This window comes from Acanthochromis polyacanthus, chromosome 8, assembly GCF_021347895.1.
Source record: "Acanthochromis polyacanthus isolate Apoly-LR-REF ecotype Palm Island chromosome 8, KAUST_Apoly_ChrSc, whole genome shotgun sequence".
In the NCBI taxonomy this organism is placed as follows: domain Eukaryota; kingdom Metazoa; phylum Chordata; class Actinopteri; family Pomacentridae; genus Acanthochromis; species Acanthochromis polyacanthus.
This window is the reverse complement of record NC_067120.1, coordinates 17,527,762-17,549,340: the sequence shown is the minus strand read 5'-3', so window position 1 is coordinate 17,549,340 and position 21,579 is coordinate 17,527,762. Positions and strand designations below refer to the sequence as shown.

General features: G+C 40.6%; 1 protein-coding gene across 7 annotated transcripts in view; it reads left to right on the top strand.

Annotated features, from left to right (window-relative positions):
• The window catches only part of srpk2 (SRSF protein kinase 2), a 75,468-nt gene that overhangs the window by 46,971 nt on the left and 6,918 nt on the right, over positions 1–21,579 (top strand). For 4 of the 7 annotated variants that reach the window (XM_051952823.1, XM_051952820.1, XM_051952824.1 and 1 more), the window contains 11 exons: positions 1,783–1,891; positions 3,744–3,831; positions 4,386–4,473; positions 4,554–4,660; positions 7,208–7,373; positions 9,280–9,320; positions 12,128–12,449; positions 14,031–14,963; positions 19,227–19,327; positions 20,120–20,227; positions 20,349–20,418. In XM_051952823.1, the coding sequence (XP_051808783.1) occupies positions 1,783–1,891; positions 3,744–3,831; positions 4,386–4,473; positions 4,554–4,660; positions 7,208–7,373; positions 9,280–9,320; positions 12,128–12,449; positions 14,031–14,963; positions 19,227–19,327; positions 20,120–20,227; positions 20,349–20,418 (2,133 nt within the window). The remainder of the gene's footprint in view (positions 1–1,782; positions 1,892–3,743; positions 3,832–4,385; positions 4,474–4,553; positions 4,661–7,207; positions 7,374–9,279; positions 9,321–12,127; positions 12,450–14,030; positions 14,964–19,226; positions 19,328–20,119; positions 20,228–20,348; positions 20,419–21,579) is intronic. The other 3 variants (XM_051952825.1, XM_051952821.1, XM_051952826.1) reach the window with 1 other exon arrangement.

Sequence of the window (21,579 nt, the reverse complement as noted above, 5' to 3'; positions counted from 1 at the left end):
ATCTGGTCAAGTAAGTAACTGAGGGGCTTTTTAGTCAGTTTCAGCTGCTTTGGTGTTCATAAAATTAACAACAGATGCACTAGAGGCGTAACAATGAGACAACCCCAAAACAGGAATGAGTTTACAGGTGAAGGCCACTGACATTTTTTTCCTTCCTAATCTTTTCTGACTGTTTTTCACTAGTTTTGCATTTGGCTAGGGTAAGTGTCACTTCTGGTAGCATGAGGCGATAGCTGGACCCGACAGAGGTTCCACAGACAGTCCAGCTCCTCCAGGATGGCACATCAATGTGTGCCATTGCCAGAAGGTTTGCTGTGTCTCCCAGCACATTCTCAAGTGCATGGAGGAGATTCCAGGAGACAGGCAGTTAGTCTGGGAGAGCTGGACAGGGCTGTCGAAGGTCCTCAACCCATCAGCAGGACAGGTATCTCTTCCTTTGTGCAAGGAGGAACAGGATGAGCACTGCAATAGCTCTACAAAATGACCTCCAGCAGACCACTGGTGTGAATGTCACTGATCAAACAATCAGAAAGAGATTTAATGAGCGTGTTCTGAGGGCCCAGCGTCCTCTAGTGCCCGCTGTGCTTGCTGACTGGCACCGTGGAGCTCGGCTGGCAACACAGGAATTTGCAAGTCCACCACTGGTGCCCTGTGCTTTTCACAGATGAGAGCAGGTTTCCCCTGAGCGCATGTGACAGACATGAAAGGGTCTGGAGAAGCCGTGGAGAACGTTATGCTGCCTGTAACATTGTTCAGCATGACCGGTTTGGTGGTGGGTCAGTGATGGTGTGGGGGGGGAGGCATATCCATGGAGGGACGCACAGACCTCTACAGGCTGGACAATGGCATTCTGACTGCCATTAGGTATCAGGATGAAATCCTTTGACCCATTGTCAGACCCTACATTGGTGCAGTGGTCCTGGATTCCTTCTGGTGCACGACAATGCCCAGTCTTATGTGGTAAGAGAACTCATGCAGTTCCTGGAAGATGAAGGAACTGATGCCATTAGCAGGCCCCCATGCTCACCTGACCTGAATCCAATAGAACACCTTTGGAACATTATGTTTTGTTCCATCCGACAACATCAGGTTGCTCCTCAGACTGTCCAGGAGCTCAACGATGCCCTGGTCCAGATCTGGGAGGAGATACTCCAGGACACCATCCGTCGTCTCATTCAGAGCTTGTCCCGGCATCGTCAGTCATGCATACAAGCACATGGAGGTCATACAAACTACTGAATACCATTTTGAGTTGCTGCCAAGGAATTTCAGCAAGATGGACTAGCCTGCCACATCAGTTTTTCACTTTGATTTTGGGGTGTCTTGAATTTAGCCCTCCTGGGGGGTTGATAATTTTCATTCCCATCAAACAATGTGGCACTTTTCATTCCTAACACATTATCCAGTCTCTATCAATGCTAATATCCAGTTTGTTTTTTTCCCGTATTGAAATATGATGTATTTTCAAAGTGTTCCTTTAATTTTTTTGAGCAGTGTGTATATATATATATATATATATATATATATATATGCACTAAAGAGAAGAATTCAATTAAACTTTTTACTTCTCTCCATATTGTACAATTCAATCAAGCTTCACCAGATACTATTTTCGTCTAGACATTGTTTTTTTAACACTCTGCTGTCTTATGTACTGTCTATTTGACCTCCATTTCTTTCTGCTGCGGGTCCACCGCCACTTCCTACTCACTAATGGATTTCATGTCATTGCCGAGTTATCACGCCTGCAACCTTCATCTTCTCTCTCTTTATCTCTCTCAGGAGGGTACCATCCGGTGAAGATCGGGGATTTGTTCAACGGGAGGTACCATGTGATCAGGAAGTTGGGGTGGGGCCACTTCTCCACCGTATGGCTGTGCTGGGACATACAGTGAGTCACACACACTCCCAGACATACACACAGACATTATAGCACAGCACAGGCTGTCAGAATCTGCTTCATCTTTCTCCCATATGTGTAAACATTAAAGATGTGCACATGCTCGCCACACACACGTCATGACCCGGAAAAAGCAGTCACACACTCAATACAACCTGTCACACACAAACACAAGCTCACACACACACACACACACACACACACACACACACACACACACACACACACACACACACACACACACACACACACACACACACACACACACACACACGCATGTGAAGGCTCCTGCTGCAGTCCTTCACTTCACCTTGCTCTCGTGCGCACACATCACATAAACCTCTCATGCCACACATGCACTTGTTGACAGGATCTGGCACGTCACCGCGATGACAGCTGCAAATAACACCACTCTGCACTGGCAGCAAAGCCATCCATTTGCACCGTGATGTTGTTTGCTGTGTTCACGTGGCAACCAGGGCGGATGGATGGCGGTATCATCAACCTGGTGTCACCTTTCACTGGCTCAGGCGCACACATACACCAAGTCATTTGCTCACGTCGCTGGTGTTAATTACACTAATGGTGTTCATATCCTGGCAAGTTAGAGTTGGGTTACCGTAGGCACACTGTACACTTAGTCACAATCTGTGACAAAAACTGCCTCGTGGTTGTCTTCACCATGCCACTGTTCGGACGTGCGTAGTCTTCGGCCATTCCTCGTCAGAAGAATAGTCACTGTTCCTTTTCTCACTCTCCATTTTTGGTTTTCTTTGACTTCTGTTTTCCTCCTTAATTTCTTAGTTTTTGTCAATCTTAATTGCTGTTTGACATTTACATTGATCCTCCTACAGTTTCTTATGTGATGTTGTTGTTGCTGAATAATAGACAAAAACAGACATTGTGTTATGAATGAGAATATCTTTTTCTGTGATTCTTTTCCGCTGAAGCAAATGTAAAAATAATGATGTGATTTTTGCTGTGATCTGTACCAAACAAACATGTTCCCTTACATCTGGAGAATTTAATTTGCAGACCGTGTAGCACTGCGGTGCGTTATTTAAATGTTGTGACACATTTCACATTTATCAAGAAGTTTCAGCTCCTGCAATTTTGGGTATTGGATCTTGATAATATTTATTTATTGCCAACACTAATTGTTGATGTATTACTCTACGTTTTATATTACTATTCTGTTTGACTTACATCGTGTCTGTTGTTTGCACTAAGTTCAAAAATGCATGTTGTGTTTTTTTTGGAAAGCAAAATATACATGGTTCTTCACCTCACTGTACAGAAAACATATTTAATTTAATTTATTTATCTTATTTATCAATCTATAAATTGTCCACAAATAGAAGATGACTGTAGTGTTCTCAATTTCTCAAGTGGCTCCCAAATACAGCCCTGAGGTCACGTCAAAAATTAAAAACCATGTTGACTCATACCATGAACCCAACAGTAACAGGCAGAGTTACGATGTAATAATGATTATCCTTCATGGTAACAGACAATTTTATAGCGTGTATGTGTGGGACAAAGACGTGTGTCAGTGGTGTCCTATTTCATAATGTTAAGATAATTTCTTTGTAACAAAATGCCAAACAGCTCATACATATGCGTTCCCAGCGGCAGTGTGGGCAGTGTGAACGACAGCCAGCAAAGCTTGGACTGTCATTGCTAGTTAATACTCGTTCCCGTGGTAATTCCTATTTTCATAGCGCTTCCCATGGCTGCATTAATAAGCATTGACGGCTTTAACAACCTGTTTGTGTGTGTGTGTGTGTGTGTGTGTGAGAGTCAGTATTAAAAAAAAGGACGTGTTTAATTTGTGACGTTATAGAGTGAAGAACTTTGTGGCGATGAAGGTGGTGAAGAGCGCCCAGCATTACACAGAGACGGCCCTGGATGAGATCAAACTGCTGCGATGTGTGAGAATCTGATTAGTCTGTCATTTTGCTGTTTGGGGTTTCCTTCTTTGTTTGTTCCTTTTTGATTTTGTCACTCCTTCCCTACGTAATTTTTATTGTCATATCTCTCAACTCTAGATTTAATCCTTTCTCTTTCCCCAAATTTCCCTGATCTCTTCTTCTTACTGCTTTGCTCTGTCCCTGCTTTTCTATCTCCTCACCTCCTCTCTTGACACCTCACATTTCCCCCCTCTCTGTCGCTCTGTTAACAAGAGACACTAAAGATAAACTGGTCATTTATCTTGCATGGTGGCTGCAGAGGACAGGCATCTCACAATCAATTTTTCAGCATCTTTATCTCCCACATTCATCTCCGTTTGTCCTTTTCTGTTTCTCAGCTCCTTTCCCTGCTCCTTTTTCCTCATCCACGTCTTTTACGAAATGACTGAAAGAGTCAGACGTTTCCTCTTCTGACTCCTTCAGTCCTCTCGTTCCCTCTTTGCTCTGTTCTTGGTTTTATCTTTCTTATCCTCAGGCCATATTTATTGTATCTTATTGTCCATCTTGTGCTCCAGGTGAGAGAGAGCGACCCCAACGACCCCAACAAGGACATGGTGGTTCAACTGATAGATGACTTTAAGATCTCTGGAGTCAACGGCATACGTATCCTGATCAGAAGTGTGTGTTTGTGTGTGTGTGAGTGGCAGATTTGATAATGTGAGTCCTTGACTCCCCCATCCCAGATGTGTGTATGGTGTTTGAAGTGCTGGGTCACCACCTGCTAAAGTGGATCATTAAATCCAACTACCAAGGTCTGCCGCTGCCATGTGTCAAGAGCATTATCAGACAAGTAAGGACACACACACAAATTTGGACAAAGTGTACCCCTGACCACTGCAATTCAGCATTTGTAAAGTTACACAGATTTCCCCAAGCAGGTCAAACAAGGTGACAAATTCAGCACATATTTGTCCAAAATGAGATGGCACAGATCTGTTTACCATTCGCATGTTTTAAGCACATTTGCACATAAATTGGTTTGCTTTTTGAATAACATCTTACGTTGTAAACATTTTTCACTATGTTGAAGCGTGGGAATTCATCAAGGAATGAAATTAGTCTTAATACTAGTCATAAATCCAGTTGCACCCTACACACATTAAAAGCATATTCAATATGACAGTGATGATGACAAATGTATGGTCACAAAGTTCTATCTACTAGAACTTTTCCCAGCAGAGGTTTTGGCCTGTCTTAGTGGAAAATCACTGGTGTATTTTATAGCATTAAAATGTATCTGGGTTCCTTTTAATTGAGCTAGTTCCAGGGAACTAATTCTACGCATGCTGACTCAGCGTCCTGGCTCACTGCGATGCTTGATGGAACCAAACAATTGTTAGTGAAATTTGTTTCACTTCTGCTTTGGATTGCTGTGAAAATCATCCATTTCTAAAGGGCAGCTTATTTTCTATTGTATGGCTCCAATAACCACATCACCAAAAAAAAAAACCTATAAAACTACAGATAAAAAGGAGAGTGAAAAGGTAAAAGAGCGATTAAGATTAGCATTAAATAAAAATGTATCATGTCAAAGATCTGCTTAAAATTACAAGAGTAGAAGTAATAGAGAATGTGCACTAAATGTAAAAGTGGGATGACCATTCTAGTCGAGGAATTACAAAATCTCAAAACCAAATCTTGATAAAAATTAAATCAAACATTTTCAACTTGGAATTCTTAAATCTTCCAATATTTTAATTTGAAATACTTTATATACATCAATGAACTTTATTAAAGGATTCACTTCAAGTTTGGGTTGCATTTCTTTCTGGAGTTCTGAAAGTCTTCTCCAGGCAAAAATCCACATTGTGTTTAGGTTCTTGTGGGAATGTACTGGGGTATAGACAATATATAATTCTGTCTATTTTATATTCAACAAAATAGTCTCATATCTCCATTATTAAATTGGAGTTTTACTGATGCTTTTGTACCATTGTGTCCGTTCAAGCATATGAAACGCTGTGTGTCTTCACGGATAGGTTCAGATATTTGTGTGTCAGTACAAAAGCCTTAAACTTTCTCTTCACACTGTAAGAGATGAGGGAAAAAATCTACAGTGATTGTTTTGAGCAAAAACATATTCCAAAGTTTTTTTTGTAGCTAATGTGATTATGCAGGTTTAAATTTTTGTAAAACATATTTTCTTATTCCACAGACAATGCTTCTGTGCTGTCTGTGGGACGAGAGCCACACAAACAAAGAATTTTGCAGTAATTTTAGAAGCTCTCTATTTGATTTGACTATCCCAGAAAGCTGATGGAACATATCAGTCTTTTTGCACAGAATAAGGATGTCATACAATTTTATCGCCTACATTGAAATCACCAGCCTGGTATGAAGAGGAAAAATGAATATAGCAAGAAAAAAGCTGTTTAAATGTCCATATGAATGCTATGTCTGTGGATTAGTCATGGAAAAGTACGAATCTATCATTTCAATCTTTCTGTTAATCACTGACTTAACTGGGACAATTTTTTGACGTGTCTCATAACAACGATGTGAGAAGGCCATTTTAAGTTTCTATAGCTGGATAGTTTTTATATATTGGTTGAAATGACAAGCACCAGCTTCTGCCTTGTTGTTCACTGTATTAACCCTTAATAAATCAGAGATATTACTTTACTAGCCTCTTTATGGGCAAAAACAAACCTTGCATATCATGAAATGCATGTTAATATACAGACTTTTTCTATCCACAAATAAACAGGAGTAAAGGTTAAGAAAACTTTGTAACTTGTTCTGTTTCCTCGTCCCAAATATTGCTTGCAATAGATGGACTGAAAGGCTGGTATAAAAAAAGCTAAATAAAACAGCAGATACAGCAATCAAATATATAAATGCAAATGCAATAGTTAGGCCAATGAGCATAAGTGCATACAGTTGTTCACTTCACACTTTAGTCCCACTGCTATTCACAGATGCAGGACTTGGAGGCATTTTATTTTCCTCTCAGCCACCTGATCAGCATGTGAAGTTGTTTAGCCATCTCAGCCACTGCCAGCCTCTTGAAAGCTGAGCTGAAGATGAGTAGAAATTAAATGAGGCCGTTCTCTGCTTCAGTCTCGAGGCCTCTAGACAGAGACAAATGAAAGAAACAGTGAAACAAAAACATCACCAGTCTCTCCTCGCTGCCCTCAGACACTGACAAGCATTAGAAGAATGGGTAATTTGTCTCAGAGAAAGAAACAAATGAAAGAGAGAGGCTCAAAGAAGGAGATCTGGACAGGGAAAGGGCAAATGTTTGCATTTTTTTAGGCTGTGTACATGCCTAAACAAGAAGTATGAGCATGTTTTTTTAAGTATTAAGTGTGTTCTGTTTGTCCCGATGTGTTTGCAGGTCCTGCAGGGTCTGGACTACCTCCACACAAAATGTAAAATCATCCACACGGACATCAAGCCGGAGAACATCCTTATGTGTGTGGATGACGTCTTTGTCAGGCGTATGGCCATGGAGGCAACTGAATGGCAGAAAGCTGGAGCCCCACCACCATCTGGATCAGCAGGTAGGGACACGCAAACATTCTCACTGTGTGTAAAATGAGAAAGCTTTGGGAAATTTCCTGCAAGACTTACTTGCAGACATTAATACCACATTTACATCTGTATGTACTGTCTGTGTTACTTTTGTAGCTTTAGTGGTGCAACTCCTTGTACTTCCCCCAGTTTCTGGTCCATGCTAAGGGTTCCCAATTCTCCACTTGTCATCAAAGGCTCTCTGGGCCACTTGGCTTCAAAACTGAGAATTTCAGGCATCTATTAAATCTCTTTTTTGCAACATATTGCTATCATTTGACTTTTTTGTTCATCGGATGATAATTCTTGTGTTCATTTCAATTATTTTATCTTATTTACATTTTAAGCCCTGATTCTTTTTGCTCTTCCCATTTGTTTGTTTTGTAACACTCTGTGTGACTTTGAAAGGTGCTGTATAGACCACACAGAGACCAGACTCTTCCACCTAACTCTTAGCAAGAAAACCAAAGTATTTCTCAAACTTAAAATCTTTACAATTCCCTTTTTTCCCTGAACTTTGTTACCAAATTTAGTAAAGAAACCCCAAGAAACCTCAACTTTGTGGAGGAGAACCTAGCAGCAGCCTAGTTCCACAATATTAAAGTGAAGTCTGTTAAATTACTGCATTCATGTCAGACATGCAGCTTTTAAACCTTAATTTAGATTTTAGCTAAAAGGTGACATCTGCAATATATGTAGGAGGAAAATAGCTCATAATCCAGCTCATAATCCTGATTTTCCAACAAATGTAATAAAGTGTACGCCATGAAAAGTAATAAGGCCTCTTTTTTCCCTCCAAAAGACCATATTTAATATTGAGGTACTCGTCACAAGAGGAATTCTCAGAGAAACCTTTTGTGCCTCCTCAGCTGCTTCCTGTTTGGTGCTTCACAGAGACATTTCTTGCCTTTTTTTCATCTCTTGTCACCAAGGAAAAAAACTCAAGTTCTTGAAACATACTCTTGACGAACTCAATATGAACCCTGTCCCCTTGCTGAACCCCCCAATGAGCTGTCAATTTCTTGCATCAGCCAATGGAGTCTTTTTCAGCCTTAGGGTAACCAATTATACTGCTTACATTTCTACACGTCAAATGGGGCACAAAACCATCAGCTGTCAAAACATGCGGGCCTGGTGGTGACAGAATCTGTCTGGGGTTGAAGATACAAAATAAATAAATGTTTTATTGACATTATAATGAGTGGAGACGTGTGCTTCAAAGGCACACATCTTCTATTTCTGCTTTATTTGAAAAGACATATTTGTGATGTATTTCAGAGACGACTGAAGCTACGGAGGACACAAAGGGCAACATACCATACAGACTGTTAAAGCAGGTTCATTTAGAAATATTTTTGGGGTACAGAAAATGCAGTGTGATGTTGTTGTACTTGCTGAGCTGCTAAGGTGGAAACCCTTGACCAGTCAAAATAAAAATCCATGCATCCCTAAGTTAGTGGTGTGTGTGCACCACTTTCACTATTGACTGCGCATATTACCAAAAAATATGAGAAACTGAACCTATTTAATTTGCAGATATGTTTGGAAATGGATAACACTCAAACCTAGAACTGTTTGTTTATATATGAAGTATCACTGAACTGTAGCTCTTTTAAGGTTTATCGACTGAAGAGATGAAGCCTTGAGAACAGCAAACCAATACTGATATAGATCTGGAATGAGCGAGTTAGGTCGTTGGAGTGTGAAAGCCATTTTTCTGAACTGGTTTGCAATCTTTTCACCTCAGATTCTTTATTAAGTTTTTAAAGGGAGCGTGTGCAACAAAACTTAGTGACCTAAAACGCACTGTCAACTGTGAGCTCAGCGGTGTGACGGATTGATGTCGGTGAAACTTTGAAGCGTCTGATTGCTGTTGTTTTTCTTTCTGTCTGTCAGTTAGCACAGCCCCCCAGCTCAAACCGGTGAGTACAACTGATGTGAGTATGAAATGAGAGGAATGCACACACACACAAACATACGCAACACACAAACTACACTCAACAAAAATATAAATGCAACACTTTTGTTTTTGCTCCCATTTTTTATGAGATGAACTCAAAGATTTAAAACTTTTTCCACATACACAATATCACCATTTCTCTCAAATATTGTTCACAAATCTGTCTAAATCTGTGATAGTGGCCTTTTATTGTGGGCAGTCTAAGGCACACCTGTGCACTAATCATGGTGTCTAATCAGCATCTTGACATGGCACACCTGTGAGGTGGGATGGATTATCTCAGCAAAGGAGAAGTGCTCACTATCACAGATTTAGACAGATTTGTGAACAATATTTGAGAGAAATGGTGATATTGTGTATGTGGAAAAAGATTTAGATCTTTGAGTTCATCTCATAAAAAATGGGAGCAAAAACAAAAGTGTTGCATTTATATTTTTGTTGAGTGTAGAAGCGCCTTTAAATTTCTTGACAGTATTTCACTGCTAATGTTAGTCTTCACATCAAAGCATCTACTATTCTATATGAGCAGGAACATATGCTTAGTTCGTTCAAAGAATCTTCATTAAATAGGATTACAATTATTTTAGATTTCCGAGCTTAATATATAGATCAAGGAGTGCACTGTACTGTGAAAGTTATCTAACTTCTAAACAAAGCAAGTAAAAATATCCCTGTTTGTAGCTTTAGAACTGTTTTTTCATCTAATTCCATGAGATTTTAAAATGTTAACATAGCTTAACTTTGTCCATAATCTGTTATTTCTTTTTAAGTTAAACATTGATGACAAAATTGGCATCAGTTACAGTTGAAGTTCAGAAAAAATATCCACAGTTATTCATTATTTAGAACTTATCACTCCGCTGTAACTCAGCTGTGTCATCAGGATTGGATGTGGCAGGTTAAACAACTGAAAGTAAAACCACATCACCATGTATTAAAAGCTCACAGAGAACGCTAATTTCTCAACCCATATACTAGCCAAAAAAATGTATATCCTTTTTAAAATGTGCTGATAGTTCGTACACACGTGGACAAAATTGTTGGTACCCCTCAGTTAAAGAAGGAAAAACCCACAATTCTCACTGAAATCACTTGAAACTCACAAAAGTAACAATAAATAAAAATGTATTGAAAATTAAATAATCAAAATCAGCCATCACTTTTGAATTGTTGATTAACATAATTATTTAAAAAAACAAACTAATGAAATAGGGCTGGACAAAAATGATGGTACCCATAACTTAATATTTTGTTGCACAACCTTTTGAGGCAATCACTGCAATTAAACGATTTCTGTATTTGTCAATGAGCGTTCTGCAGCTGTCAACAGGTATTTTGGCCCACTCCTCATGAGCAAACAGCTCCAGTTGTCTCAGGTTTGATGGGTGTCTTCTCCAAATGGCATGTTTCAGCTCCTTCCACATATGTTCAATGGGATTCAGATCTGGGCTCATAGAAGGCCACTTTAGAATAGTCCAACGCTTTTCTCTCAGCCATTCTTGGGTGTTTTTGGCTGTGTGTTTTGGATCGTTGTCCTGTTGGAAGACCCATGACCTGCGACTGAGACCAAGCTTTCTGACACTAGGCAGCACATTTCTCTCCAGAATGCCTTGATAGTCTTCAGATTTCATCGTACCTTGCACACTTTCAAGACACCCTGTGCCAGATGCAGCAAAGCAGCCCCAAAACATTACTGAGCCTCCTCCATGTTTCACCGTAGGGACAGTGTTCTTTTCTTCGTATGCTTGGTTTTTGAGTCTATGAACATAGAGTTGATGTGCCTTACCAAAAAGCTCCAGTTTGGTCTCATCTGTCCAAAGGACATTTGCAAATTCCAGTCTGGCTTTTTTATGAGTTTTTTTCAGCAGTGGTGTCCTCCTTGGTCGTCTCCCATGAAGTCCACTTTGGCTCAAACAACGACGAATGGTGCGATCTGACACTGATGTACCTTGGCCTTGGAGTTCACCTTTAATTTCTTTGGAGGTTGCTCTGGGCTCTTTGGATACAATTCCAACGATCCGTCTCTTCAATTTGTCATCAATTTTCCTCTTGCGGCCACGTCCAGGGAGGTTGGCTACTGTCCCGTGGGTCTTGAACTTCTGAATAATATGAGCCACTGTTGTCACAGGAACTTCAAGCTGTTTAGAGATGGTCTTATAGCCTTTACCTTTAAGATGTTTGTCTATAATTTTTTTTCGGATGTCCTGGGACAATTCTCTCCTTCGCTTTCTGTTGTCCATGTTCAGTGTGGTACACACCTTTTCACCAAACAGCAGGGTGACTACTTGTCTCCCTTTAAATAGGCAGACTGACTGATTATGAGTTTGGAAACACCTGTGATGTCAATTAAATGACACACCTGAGTTAATCATGTCACTCTGGTCAAATAGTTTTCAATCTTTTATAGAGGTACCATCATTTTTGTCCAGGCCTGTTTCATTAGTTTGTTTTTTTAAATAATTATGTTAATCAACAATTCAAAAGTAATGGCTGTTTTTGATTATTTAATTTTCAATAAATTTTTATTTATTGTTACTTTTGTGAGTTTCAAGGGATTTCAGTGAGAATTGTGGGTTTTTCCTTCTTTAACTGAGGGGTACCAACAATTTTGTCCACGTGTGTATACAGAGGAAATGTTAGTCAACGTATACATCATCACCCACCATTCAAATATGTATCAAATATCAAAGCCTTTTATTCCTTAAATACCTACTACTCATTTGTGTTTTTGGCTTCCTTTTGACTCTCTGTCTCTTTCTCCTGTCCTTTTTTTTTTAATCCCAGGTGGGAAAGATCTCCAAAAACAAGAAAAAGAAGCTGAAGAAGAAACAAAAGCGGCAAGCCGAGCTGCTGGAAAGGCGGATGTTGGAGATCGAAGCCCTGGAGAGAGAGGCGGAGAAACGGGAAGAGCGAGCCAAAGAGGGGGGAGAGAAAGGGGCACTTGAACACGACCTGCCGTCGCCGCTGCAGCAGCCACAACCAGAGCTGGGTCCCAGCATGGCCCTGGGAGAGAGCGACGACGATGATGACGATGAGGAGGATGGCGAAGACGAGGAGGAGGAGGGAGGAGAGAGGGAGAGGCCCATCCGGCTGACTAATCATACATGTGAGTCATGTGATTACAAGAGCTTGATCCAAAGGTGAATGTTTTTGTGAAACTAAATAGTTTTTTAACAATCAAACATATTTTGGCCTTGGACCTTCCTCCACAGTTCAAATGAGTAATAATGAAGCCAAAATCTCCAATATTACACACAAAAAAAGTTAGTGGATACACAAAACCGTTAACGTGAGCAGATTTTTTTTCTTATCCCTTTGATCATTTGACGACCTCTCAGATTTATCTTGGCACCTTGTGGGATACCAACAAATAACCGCTTACGTAGAACTTGAAGTGTAATTTTTTATGGCTGTGCCACAAAATATCTTGTCTTCGAGCCTGGGTGTCCTCAGAATTAACACTGGCATATTTGGTATTATTCGTGTTTTAAATAGCAGTTTTACAATGACGTTTATGCTAAGCACATTGTGTATTCTCGTTTGTTGAGTGTGCATGTACATGTTTTATTATCATTTTAAATACGTCATTTGGTCTAAATACTGCTTCAGAAAGTTACCTTACATACAGTTCATTATAATTAAACTAATGTCAATTGACCGCTTTAGAAGCTTGTGGCTTATTGACACTTCCTAACACATCTTTTTTGCTTTTGTTATGTGGTTTTGTGATATCATACTGGCTGTTTATAGGTCCCATTTGCAATGTATTTGTTCCATTGCATCCTCGCGGCCTGTTTTCAGACCTCTAACTCATCACCGGCAGAACTGAAATGAACTTAATTCCCATTTCATCTCATTTTAAGGGAGACAAATTGACAATCCCATCTGATTATCTGGTTAGCATAGAGAATTATTGTTTATTAAAGGCAGTCTGGTTCAGAAAGCTCATTTTGGCTGAATTGGATCACCATAATGCAAAGCAGAATACACTTTATCACCTCACAAGAACCTAAGAGTATTTCACTTTGCATTCATTGGCAGTCACTAGTTTAATATAGTTTTTGTTATTTTTAGGTTTTTTTTTAAACCTACATCACACTATAGTGTTTATTATTAATTTAAACAGTGTGGTGTACAATCTTTTTAGATCCTTAGAGTTTAATTTGAGATAAAGAAAACATTTGCTGCAGTCTAATGGCATATTTTCAGTGAAATGTTCCCTGACTGAAAAGTGAGTAATTTATTTAGTTCAAACACCATAGTCGGGTTGTCAACAGCTAGAACAGAATTTTTCAAAAACAGAGCAGCGGCTTTGACAGAGCTGCATCATGAGTGAACATATGAGTATGTGTGTGCAGGTTTGTGCAGTCTGTCTGTGAATGAATAGGATGTGGATTGGCTCCAACCACTCGGCCCACGCTAGTCCCGCTGTGCATGGGAGGCTAGGCTGATTCACAAAAAAAAAAAAAGAAACTGTCTTTCTCAGTCTCCCTCCTCCACCCTCTGTCTCTGCACCTTTTGTCTCTTTCATTCTCGTACTCTCGCTTTTGCCTCCTTCTCTCTGATCTTTTTCATCTTTTCACACTCTTTTTCTCTGCCTACACTGTCTTTGATTGCGCTTACTGTATATCGCCTTCCCACCCACTTCCAGTCTTTACAGTTTTTTTATTTCTTCTCTCCATGTCAGGTGCAGCACCTCCCCAGGAGCAGAGCGAGGCACTTCACATCACCGATGAAGAACCTGATGAGGAGGTGGAAGAGGAGGATGAACCTACGCCCATTGCTGAAAAAGATGCCCCCATTCCCCCCGTCTCAGAGGAAGGTAATGGAGATCCAACACAAACAGATGTAGAGCAAGAGGAGCGGGAGGAGCAGGAAGAGGAGGAGGAGGAGGGATTGAAAGGGACAGAGAATGAGGAGGAGGAGACGGAGGAGAAGGTAGAGGAGGAGGAGGTGGAGGAGGAAGAGGAGGAGGAAGAAGACGAAGAAGAGGAGGAGGAGGATAAAGAGACTGAGACAGAGGAGAATGAGACAGAGGAGCCAAAGAGTGAGAGCAAAGCAGAGGAGGAGGCAGTGGTGGAAGAAGAGGAGTTAAAGGAGCAGGAGGGGGAGGGGGAGGAGGATGAGGAAGAAGGGGAGGAGGAAGATGAAGAAGATGACGAGGATGATGACACAACCGCTGACCTCGTCACGGACAACATCTCGCCCATCAAACCCCACAACAATAAAACCAATTCGGCCAAAACCAATGGGCATGTTTTGCTGGGATCTGAAGGATTGAAACCGAACCCTGGCACAACTCTGCCTCCTTCGCCCACCCCCGAGCCTCTCCTCTGCCCCCTGGTGGAGTCCGAGCTCAGCTACACAGACAGGGACAACTCTCTCAGTTCAGGCTATGAGATGTATAACGGCGAACTGGGCGAGTCAGGACTGACCAACGGCTCCAGTGAGCGCCATCTGGGCGCACTGCCCATTTTCCCTGACTTGCCCTTGGATCCTGAGCCAGGAAACCCCATTTCTGTTGGGACAGCAGACATCGGTGCAGGACCTTTACCAAACAGCCCCACTGCAGACCGCAGCCGTACTGTGTCATCCTCCAGCACAGGAGACACACCCAAAGGTGAGATATGGTTGTCCAGTATTTACTGATTTACACACACAAAATGATTAAATTCAGGAATAATTAAAGATTTCCAAATTCAAAGGATCCATAATAGAGCGTCAAAGTGTTCAATAGGTCAGGGATGATAACACTGATGACAATTAGTACATACCATGATCTACGAACCGCTCAGATATACGGGTATGACCAGAGTAACCTTGGGCATATTCCAACAAAATGTCATATGTAATCAAATTTTAAAATATCTGTAACTGCAACTATATCTGTATTAAGCATCATTAAACACTGATGAGCCAAAGCATTATGACTACCTGCACCTGCTGGTCCACTTACTTGGACCAAAACACCTCTGACCCGCTGTGATGTGAACTCCAATTCTGAAGACCTCTGAAGGTGTCCTAAGGTATCATGCTCTAACACTGTAGCAGCAGATTCTTTTAGTCCTGTAGGCTGCAAGTTGAAGGCTACACAAGTTGGAATTGCTGATCCAGTGCATCATACAGATCAAATAAAGATCCCAGGCATCCGGATGACATGGAAACACCTTAAACTCTGTCGTATTTTTTCAACCATTCCATGTATGGAATGTATGCATGTATGACACTCAGGCATGTATGACACTCAGGCAATTAATGATGGGTTGTTCTTGGGCTGCAGCAAAGCTCAGAGCGTCACACTTTCTCCACTGGTTTGTCTTTTTCATACAGTGCTCCCTGGTGTCATCTCTTTGCCAGGTAAACAGCACATTTTGTGGTGTAACAAAAGCCCCCAGTGACCATCATTAAATTAACTCTCATGTGATTTCAGTGGGACAGCCTGTTGTTGCAGCTTCATGGTTTGTCTGTCCTCAAACCACTGATGATGGGTGCCAATCACTGCTGAGCAGGAGCACTCCACAAACGTTGTTGTGTCAGTGATGCTCATCCGACACGTTGACTAATACAATCAAATGTTCACTTACTGTCTAATATATCCCACACTTTGACATCTTCATCTTCATCGTCAAGATAATCGACAGTATTCACCTCATCTGGAGGCAGTTATAATGTTTTTGGCCAATTAATGTACCCAGATCAGCCACAACATTAAAATCACTGACAGGTGAAGTGACTAACATTGACTATGACATTATATTGGCACCTGTCAAGGGGTGGATATATTAGACAGCAAGTGAAAAGTCAGTTCTTGAAATGATTGTGTTGGAAGCAGGGAAAATCTGCAAGCATAAGGATCTGAGTGGCTTTGACGCTGACCAAACTGTAATGGATAGATAATCAGAGCAGATAATTGATGGTGCTTCTGGTATGCAGTGGTTAGGAGCTACTAAAATTAGTTCAAAGAAGGACAACTGGTGAACTGGAGATGGGGTTATGAACGACTTAGACACATTGATGTTCATGGAGAGGGAAGATTGGAAAGTGTGGTCTGAATATACAGAAGAACTGCTGTAGTGCAAATGGCACAAAACACTGATCCTGGTTATGATAGAAAGGTTTCAGAACACGCAGTGAATTGCAGCTTGTTTTGTATTTAGCTGCGCAGTCACCAGTCAGAGTGCCCATGCTGACTCCTGTCCATTGCTGAAAACGCCGACAATAGCCATGTGAACGTCAGAACTCAACCAAGGAGCAATGGAAGAAGGTGGCCTGGTCAGATGAGTCATATTTTCTTTTACATCATGTGGATCACTGGATGCATATGCGTCGTTGACCTATGGAAAAGGTGGCAGCAGGATGCACTGTGGGAAGAAGGCAAGCTGGCAAACTCAGAGTGATGCTCTGGCCAAGGCTCTGCTGGGAAATATTGGGTCCTAGCATTCATGTGGATGTTACTTTGACACGTAGTCCCTTTCTAAACATTGTCACAGACCACTTACACCTTCATAGTTACAGTATTCCCTGATACCATCGGCCTCTTTCACAATCATAACAACCCTTCAACAGAACCAAAACTGTTCAAGAATGGTTTGAGTAACATGACAGACTTCAGTGTGATTACTTGGGCTCTGAGTTCCCAAGATTTTAGTTAAATTAAGCATCTGTGGGATGAGCTGACCATGCTAGTCCTCAACCTCCGGGACTTAAAGTTCTGTTGTTCACGTCTTTATGCCTGATACCACAGAACATCTTCAAAGGCGTTGTTGAGTCCAGGCCTCAGCAGGTCAAAGCTGTTTTAGAGGCAGGGGCACTTATACCCATTTGGGTCGTGGGTGTGGCTGGAGTGTATCCCATCTGACTCAGGGCGAAGGCAGGGGACACCCTGGACAGGTCACAGTGTATCACAGGGCTACACATAGAGACAAACAAACACACTGACATGCACACCTACGGATGACTTAGAATTACGAATTAACTCGAGCATGTTTTTGAACTGTGGGAGGAAGCCGAGTACCCGGAGAAAACCCACTATGCATGAGGAGAACATGCAAACTCCATGCAGAAAGATCCCAGGCCCAGGCCTGGATGCAAACCAGGGATCTTATCTATGTATGTATGTATGTATGTATGTATGCATGTATATATGTGTGTGTGTATAATTTTTTTTAATGCTATGGCTGATCAGTGTTTAGTTCTTGTTCCTGAGCCTCAGAGTTGCTGTCATTTGTGTTGTTGCTAGGCAACATGTAATAGCTGAATATAAAGGGGTTCACAAGGAGCAGCTCTGAATTTTAAACTCAATGTCAAGTTTTTGAGATGGCAGAAAAGAAATTTTATGGTTCCTGTCAATGTCAACAATAGCAAATAATATGGCATCCAGCTACATGGTATCATTAAAAGCGTAGTTCTCTGTGAGAGGTAACGTTATGTAGCCTTGCACAGGCAGTTTCTCTCCTCTTCTTTGTCAGAAGAACAAACCGTCATTGCTAATTTGCTGTCTTTCAATTTTCCATGTCTCTTTGTGTTTGTTACAGTTTATAGATTTATTTTCTCTCTGGATCTCGGTCTCTGACTCCTTACCCCTACAACTCCCACCTCTGATACATGCTGCAGTTTCACTATGGCTAACAATGTTTAGGACCTCATTCAAAGTCCCTTTCCAGTCATTGATTTGACCTCTAAAAGCTATTTCTGTGTGTCAAAATTACAAATTCTGAAGTTTTTCCATGAATAAAAGCCTTCCTGCCTTAAAATGCCTTATCTGTTGCCTGCTGTAGAATATGTGGATCAGTGCAGGTTCCCCCATTTTCCCACCTACTGCTCTGCCACGTGATGTACCTCAAACACACCATCTCATTGTTGACTTGGTTCAAACACAGTAAAACTACTGTTGAGTACACATTGGCCAATACATTGTAATACTGGAGTAATTCAGCCATGTATGTTGGGACCAGAAACTCATTCTGAAGAACAATAATGCAGACATTTGTTACGTATGAAAATCTGAATCCGTGTTTTTGAGACTTTCAAATTCCGCCAAGGAGGCAGCCCCTCAGTGGAGTTGTGTGATGATCAGCTTTGGTTGATCTGTCTCTCTGTTAGCAACATTACTCAAAATGGATAAATGGATTTTGCTGAAATTTTCAGAGAAAGTCAGAAATGACACAAAGACCAATTAATTAGATTTTGTCAGTGATGTGGCTTATAATTAGGATCCACTAATTTTTTTTAAAGATTTCATCTGTCAGAAATGATACAGCGACTGAACAACTTTGATGGAGTTCTGCGCTCTCTGGGTGCTTTTCTAGTTTATACACTGCTGTTTTAATGTGGAAATGCTCAGCCATGGCATCGACTGCTTATTTCCTTTATATGTCTTCGAGAATATAAAAACCTCATATGGGCATATGAACAAGACAACAAAAAAATAGGAATCTCAGTCATTTTCCTACAGTCAGTTCATGTTGGTATTCAGATTTCCCTAAATGTCAAATATGTTTCAATTTGAGTTTAAATGATTCCTACTGAGAAGTGTTTTATGCTTCCTTTTAGTCTTTGTCACAGTTAAATAACACTTAGTATCACTCATTATTACAATTTCGTGTCCAAACATCTCCTCTGGGTATTATTTATGACTCAGCATCACCATTGCTCATCCTCCTACAGCATTTAGTTTAGTATCATTAACTTGACTGCCAATTCCTAGCTTAGGGGTTACTTCAATGAAGACATTATAAGAATAAGTTTCTCATGTTTGGATTTCTTGTTAAAAGAGCTGAAGTGACCCTTGTCTTGAATGATTGCCTACTGGAACATTAGAGTGTGTGGACTCTTCTCTGTTTACTGTGTTAACATTATATTATTCTGCTTTGTCCACTTCCAGTCAGGGCCAGAGCTGCAGACCTCCTGATCAACCCTCTGGACCCTCGCAACGCCGACTCTATTCGAGTCAAAATTGCTGATCTCGGAAATGCCTGCTGGGTGGTAAGAAACAATACCTGGAATTTGATATGACTTGACCTGAAGCACATTTTTTAAATCGCACAAGAGCGAAGTCGTTTTAGTATTTGTTTAAAAAATTGAGGAGATTTAACTAAAGCTAGCAGTTCACAGAAAAGCAGCAGGTACAACACAGTACACATACATTGTAGACATTCGGGTTTGAAACTTGTGTGGGAGTTTTGGTTATAGTCTTTGAGGTGCAGATATTTAAATAAGGGTAAGGAGAGTAAGGAAGATGAGGAGGAAGAGCAGGAGAACAAGCATGACATTAAACACTGATTTCCCTTCTGTGCTGGATTTGCACTGTTGCTTTCAGTAGGGCCTCTTTTCACACAGCAGAAATGATTAGAGACAAGCAGCAGTAGCTAGCAGTGCACAGGCTGGTTGTTGAGAAGCACTAATCTCGCACTGAAGCCTCACACAATAATTACACACATGCAGATAAAAGCATAAATTACAGCCCCACACACATCCATGGTGTTCAGGTTATTGACAGAACAACACGTCTGTTGCAATGGTCAGGCCAGAGTTGCACACACGTATTTAAAATGACCAATTACCAGGTTATGACAAGGTTTCATTTTCAAAGGCGTAAGATTAATGGATTTTAATTAAACAAAAGCACTGGCTGAGTGTTGCCTTAGTGTTGATTGATTAAAAAAATACTAACACGGATTCAGAGAGTTTGTTTTAGTTGTGATTTCTAGTGTATTTGACACATTAACCGAAAGCCATTCTCCTCTCTTCCTTTCTCTTTTTTCCTCTCCTCATTAGCATAAGCATTTTACAGAGGACATCCAGACGAGACAGTACCGTTCCATTGAAGTCCTGATAGGAGCCGGTTACAGTACTCCTGCTGACATCTGGAGCACTGCCTGCATGGTGAGGAGATCACATGCCCGTATACAGTATATTACATACATATACAGTACACGTTCATCTAAACATAGACTCATATGCTGTGTACATTCAGTGTTAGACTGCTCAGTTTGTTCTCTTGCAGGCGTTTGAGCTGGCCACAGGAGATTACCTGTTCGAACCCCACTCTGGAGAGGACTACTCCCGTGATGAGGGTGAGTATTTAAACCTTTTTGACATTTACAAAATGTCATTTGCAAATATATAAACACTGTCAGCTTCTACAGTTGTCTGTTCCATGAGGAAGTCATAACTGGACATTATGTCTTAAACATGTGATCTGATGTTGATTCAAAGATGTAGAATTGATCAATAGTGAGGGAAAATGCTCAGTGTAAAAGCAAAGTGTCTTCATTGTCAAAATTTAACTGTTACTTAATGGGTTTCACAGTTTTTCTCCATTGTTCAGATGGATTATGGTTTAACGACTGCAAATACATTTAAGTATTTATTATAACTTCAATTAAATTCACCTCACATTTAATAGTAAAGTTTATGGAAATAAGAAATATGGTCCATGCAAGGCAAAATGATTCAGAGAACAAATGGGTTTCAAACTTTCATTACCCATTTTTTATTACTTTACAGATGGATAATTTTCTCTCAGTTTTGGGTCGTTGTTTCAGAATATTCGAACTTTCTATTTCTGTGTCTTGCGCTTGTGGTTGGAATGTACCATTAACATGAGGGAGGAGTCCACAGGAACCCACAGACTCAGTCGCACACTTGCATTATGTATAGTATGCAGCACATCCATGACTCTAACCATGCATTAAGTTATTGCTTATTCTGTTTTCGGAGGTTTTGGGATGTATGCAAACATTTCACTGTCATTAAAGCCATTATTTAGAATATTGTTATTATTGTTGATGGTCATATTAAGCCCTCTGTATCTGACCCAGAGAGACTGTGTGCATATGAAACAAATCCTAAATATAGCTGACAGGTTTAATGAATGAATGAATAAAGGAATAGCCACATAAATTCATAAAGGTAAGGACAACTCAAATTTTTTGCAAGGTCAGATATGCTAACTAATAGGTCTGTGTCTGGTTGTGGGCTACTCCCCTGGGTGTTAATGGTATATTCCAACCAGAAGCACGAAACAATGAAAAGAAAAACAATTGCAAGCCGATTTGATCCAATTTCTCATTTGATTCATTCTGAAGGTGTGTATTCAACAAAGAACTGCAAGTGTTATGGCTTATCATATATTATTTCTATTACTTGTCTCAACATTTTCAGTATTTGACTTTGCCAACTGCACAGAAAGAGAAGTTTTTAGTATGACTGTTTCAGTCATGCATTTGTTGTTT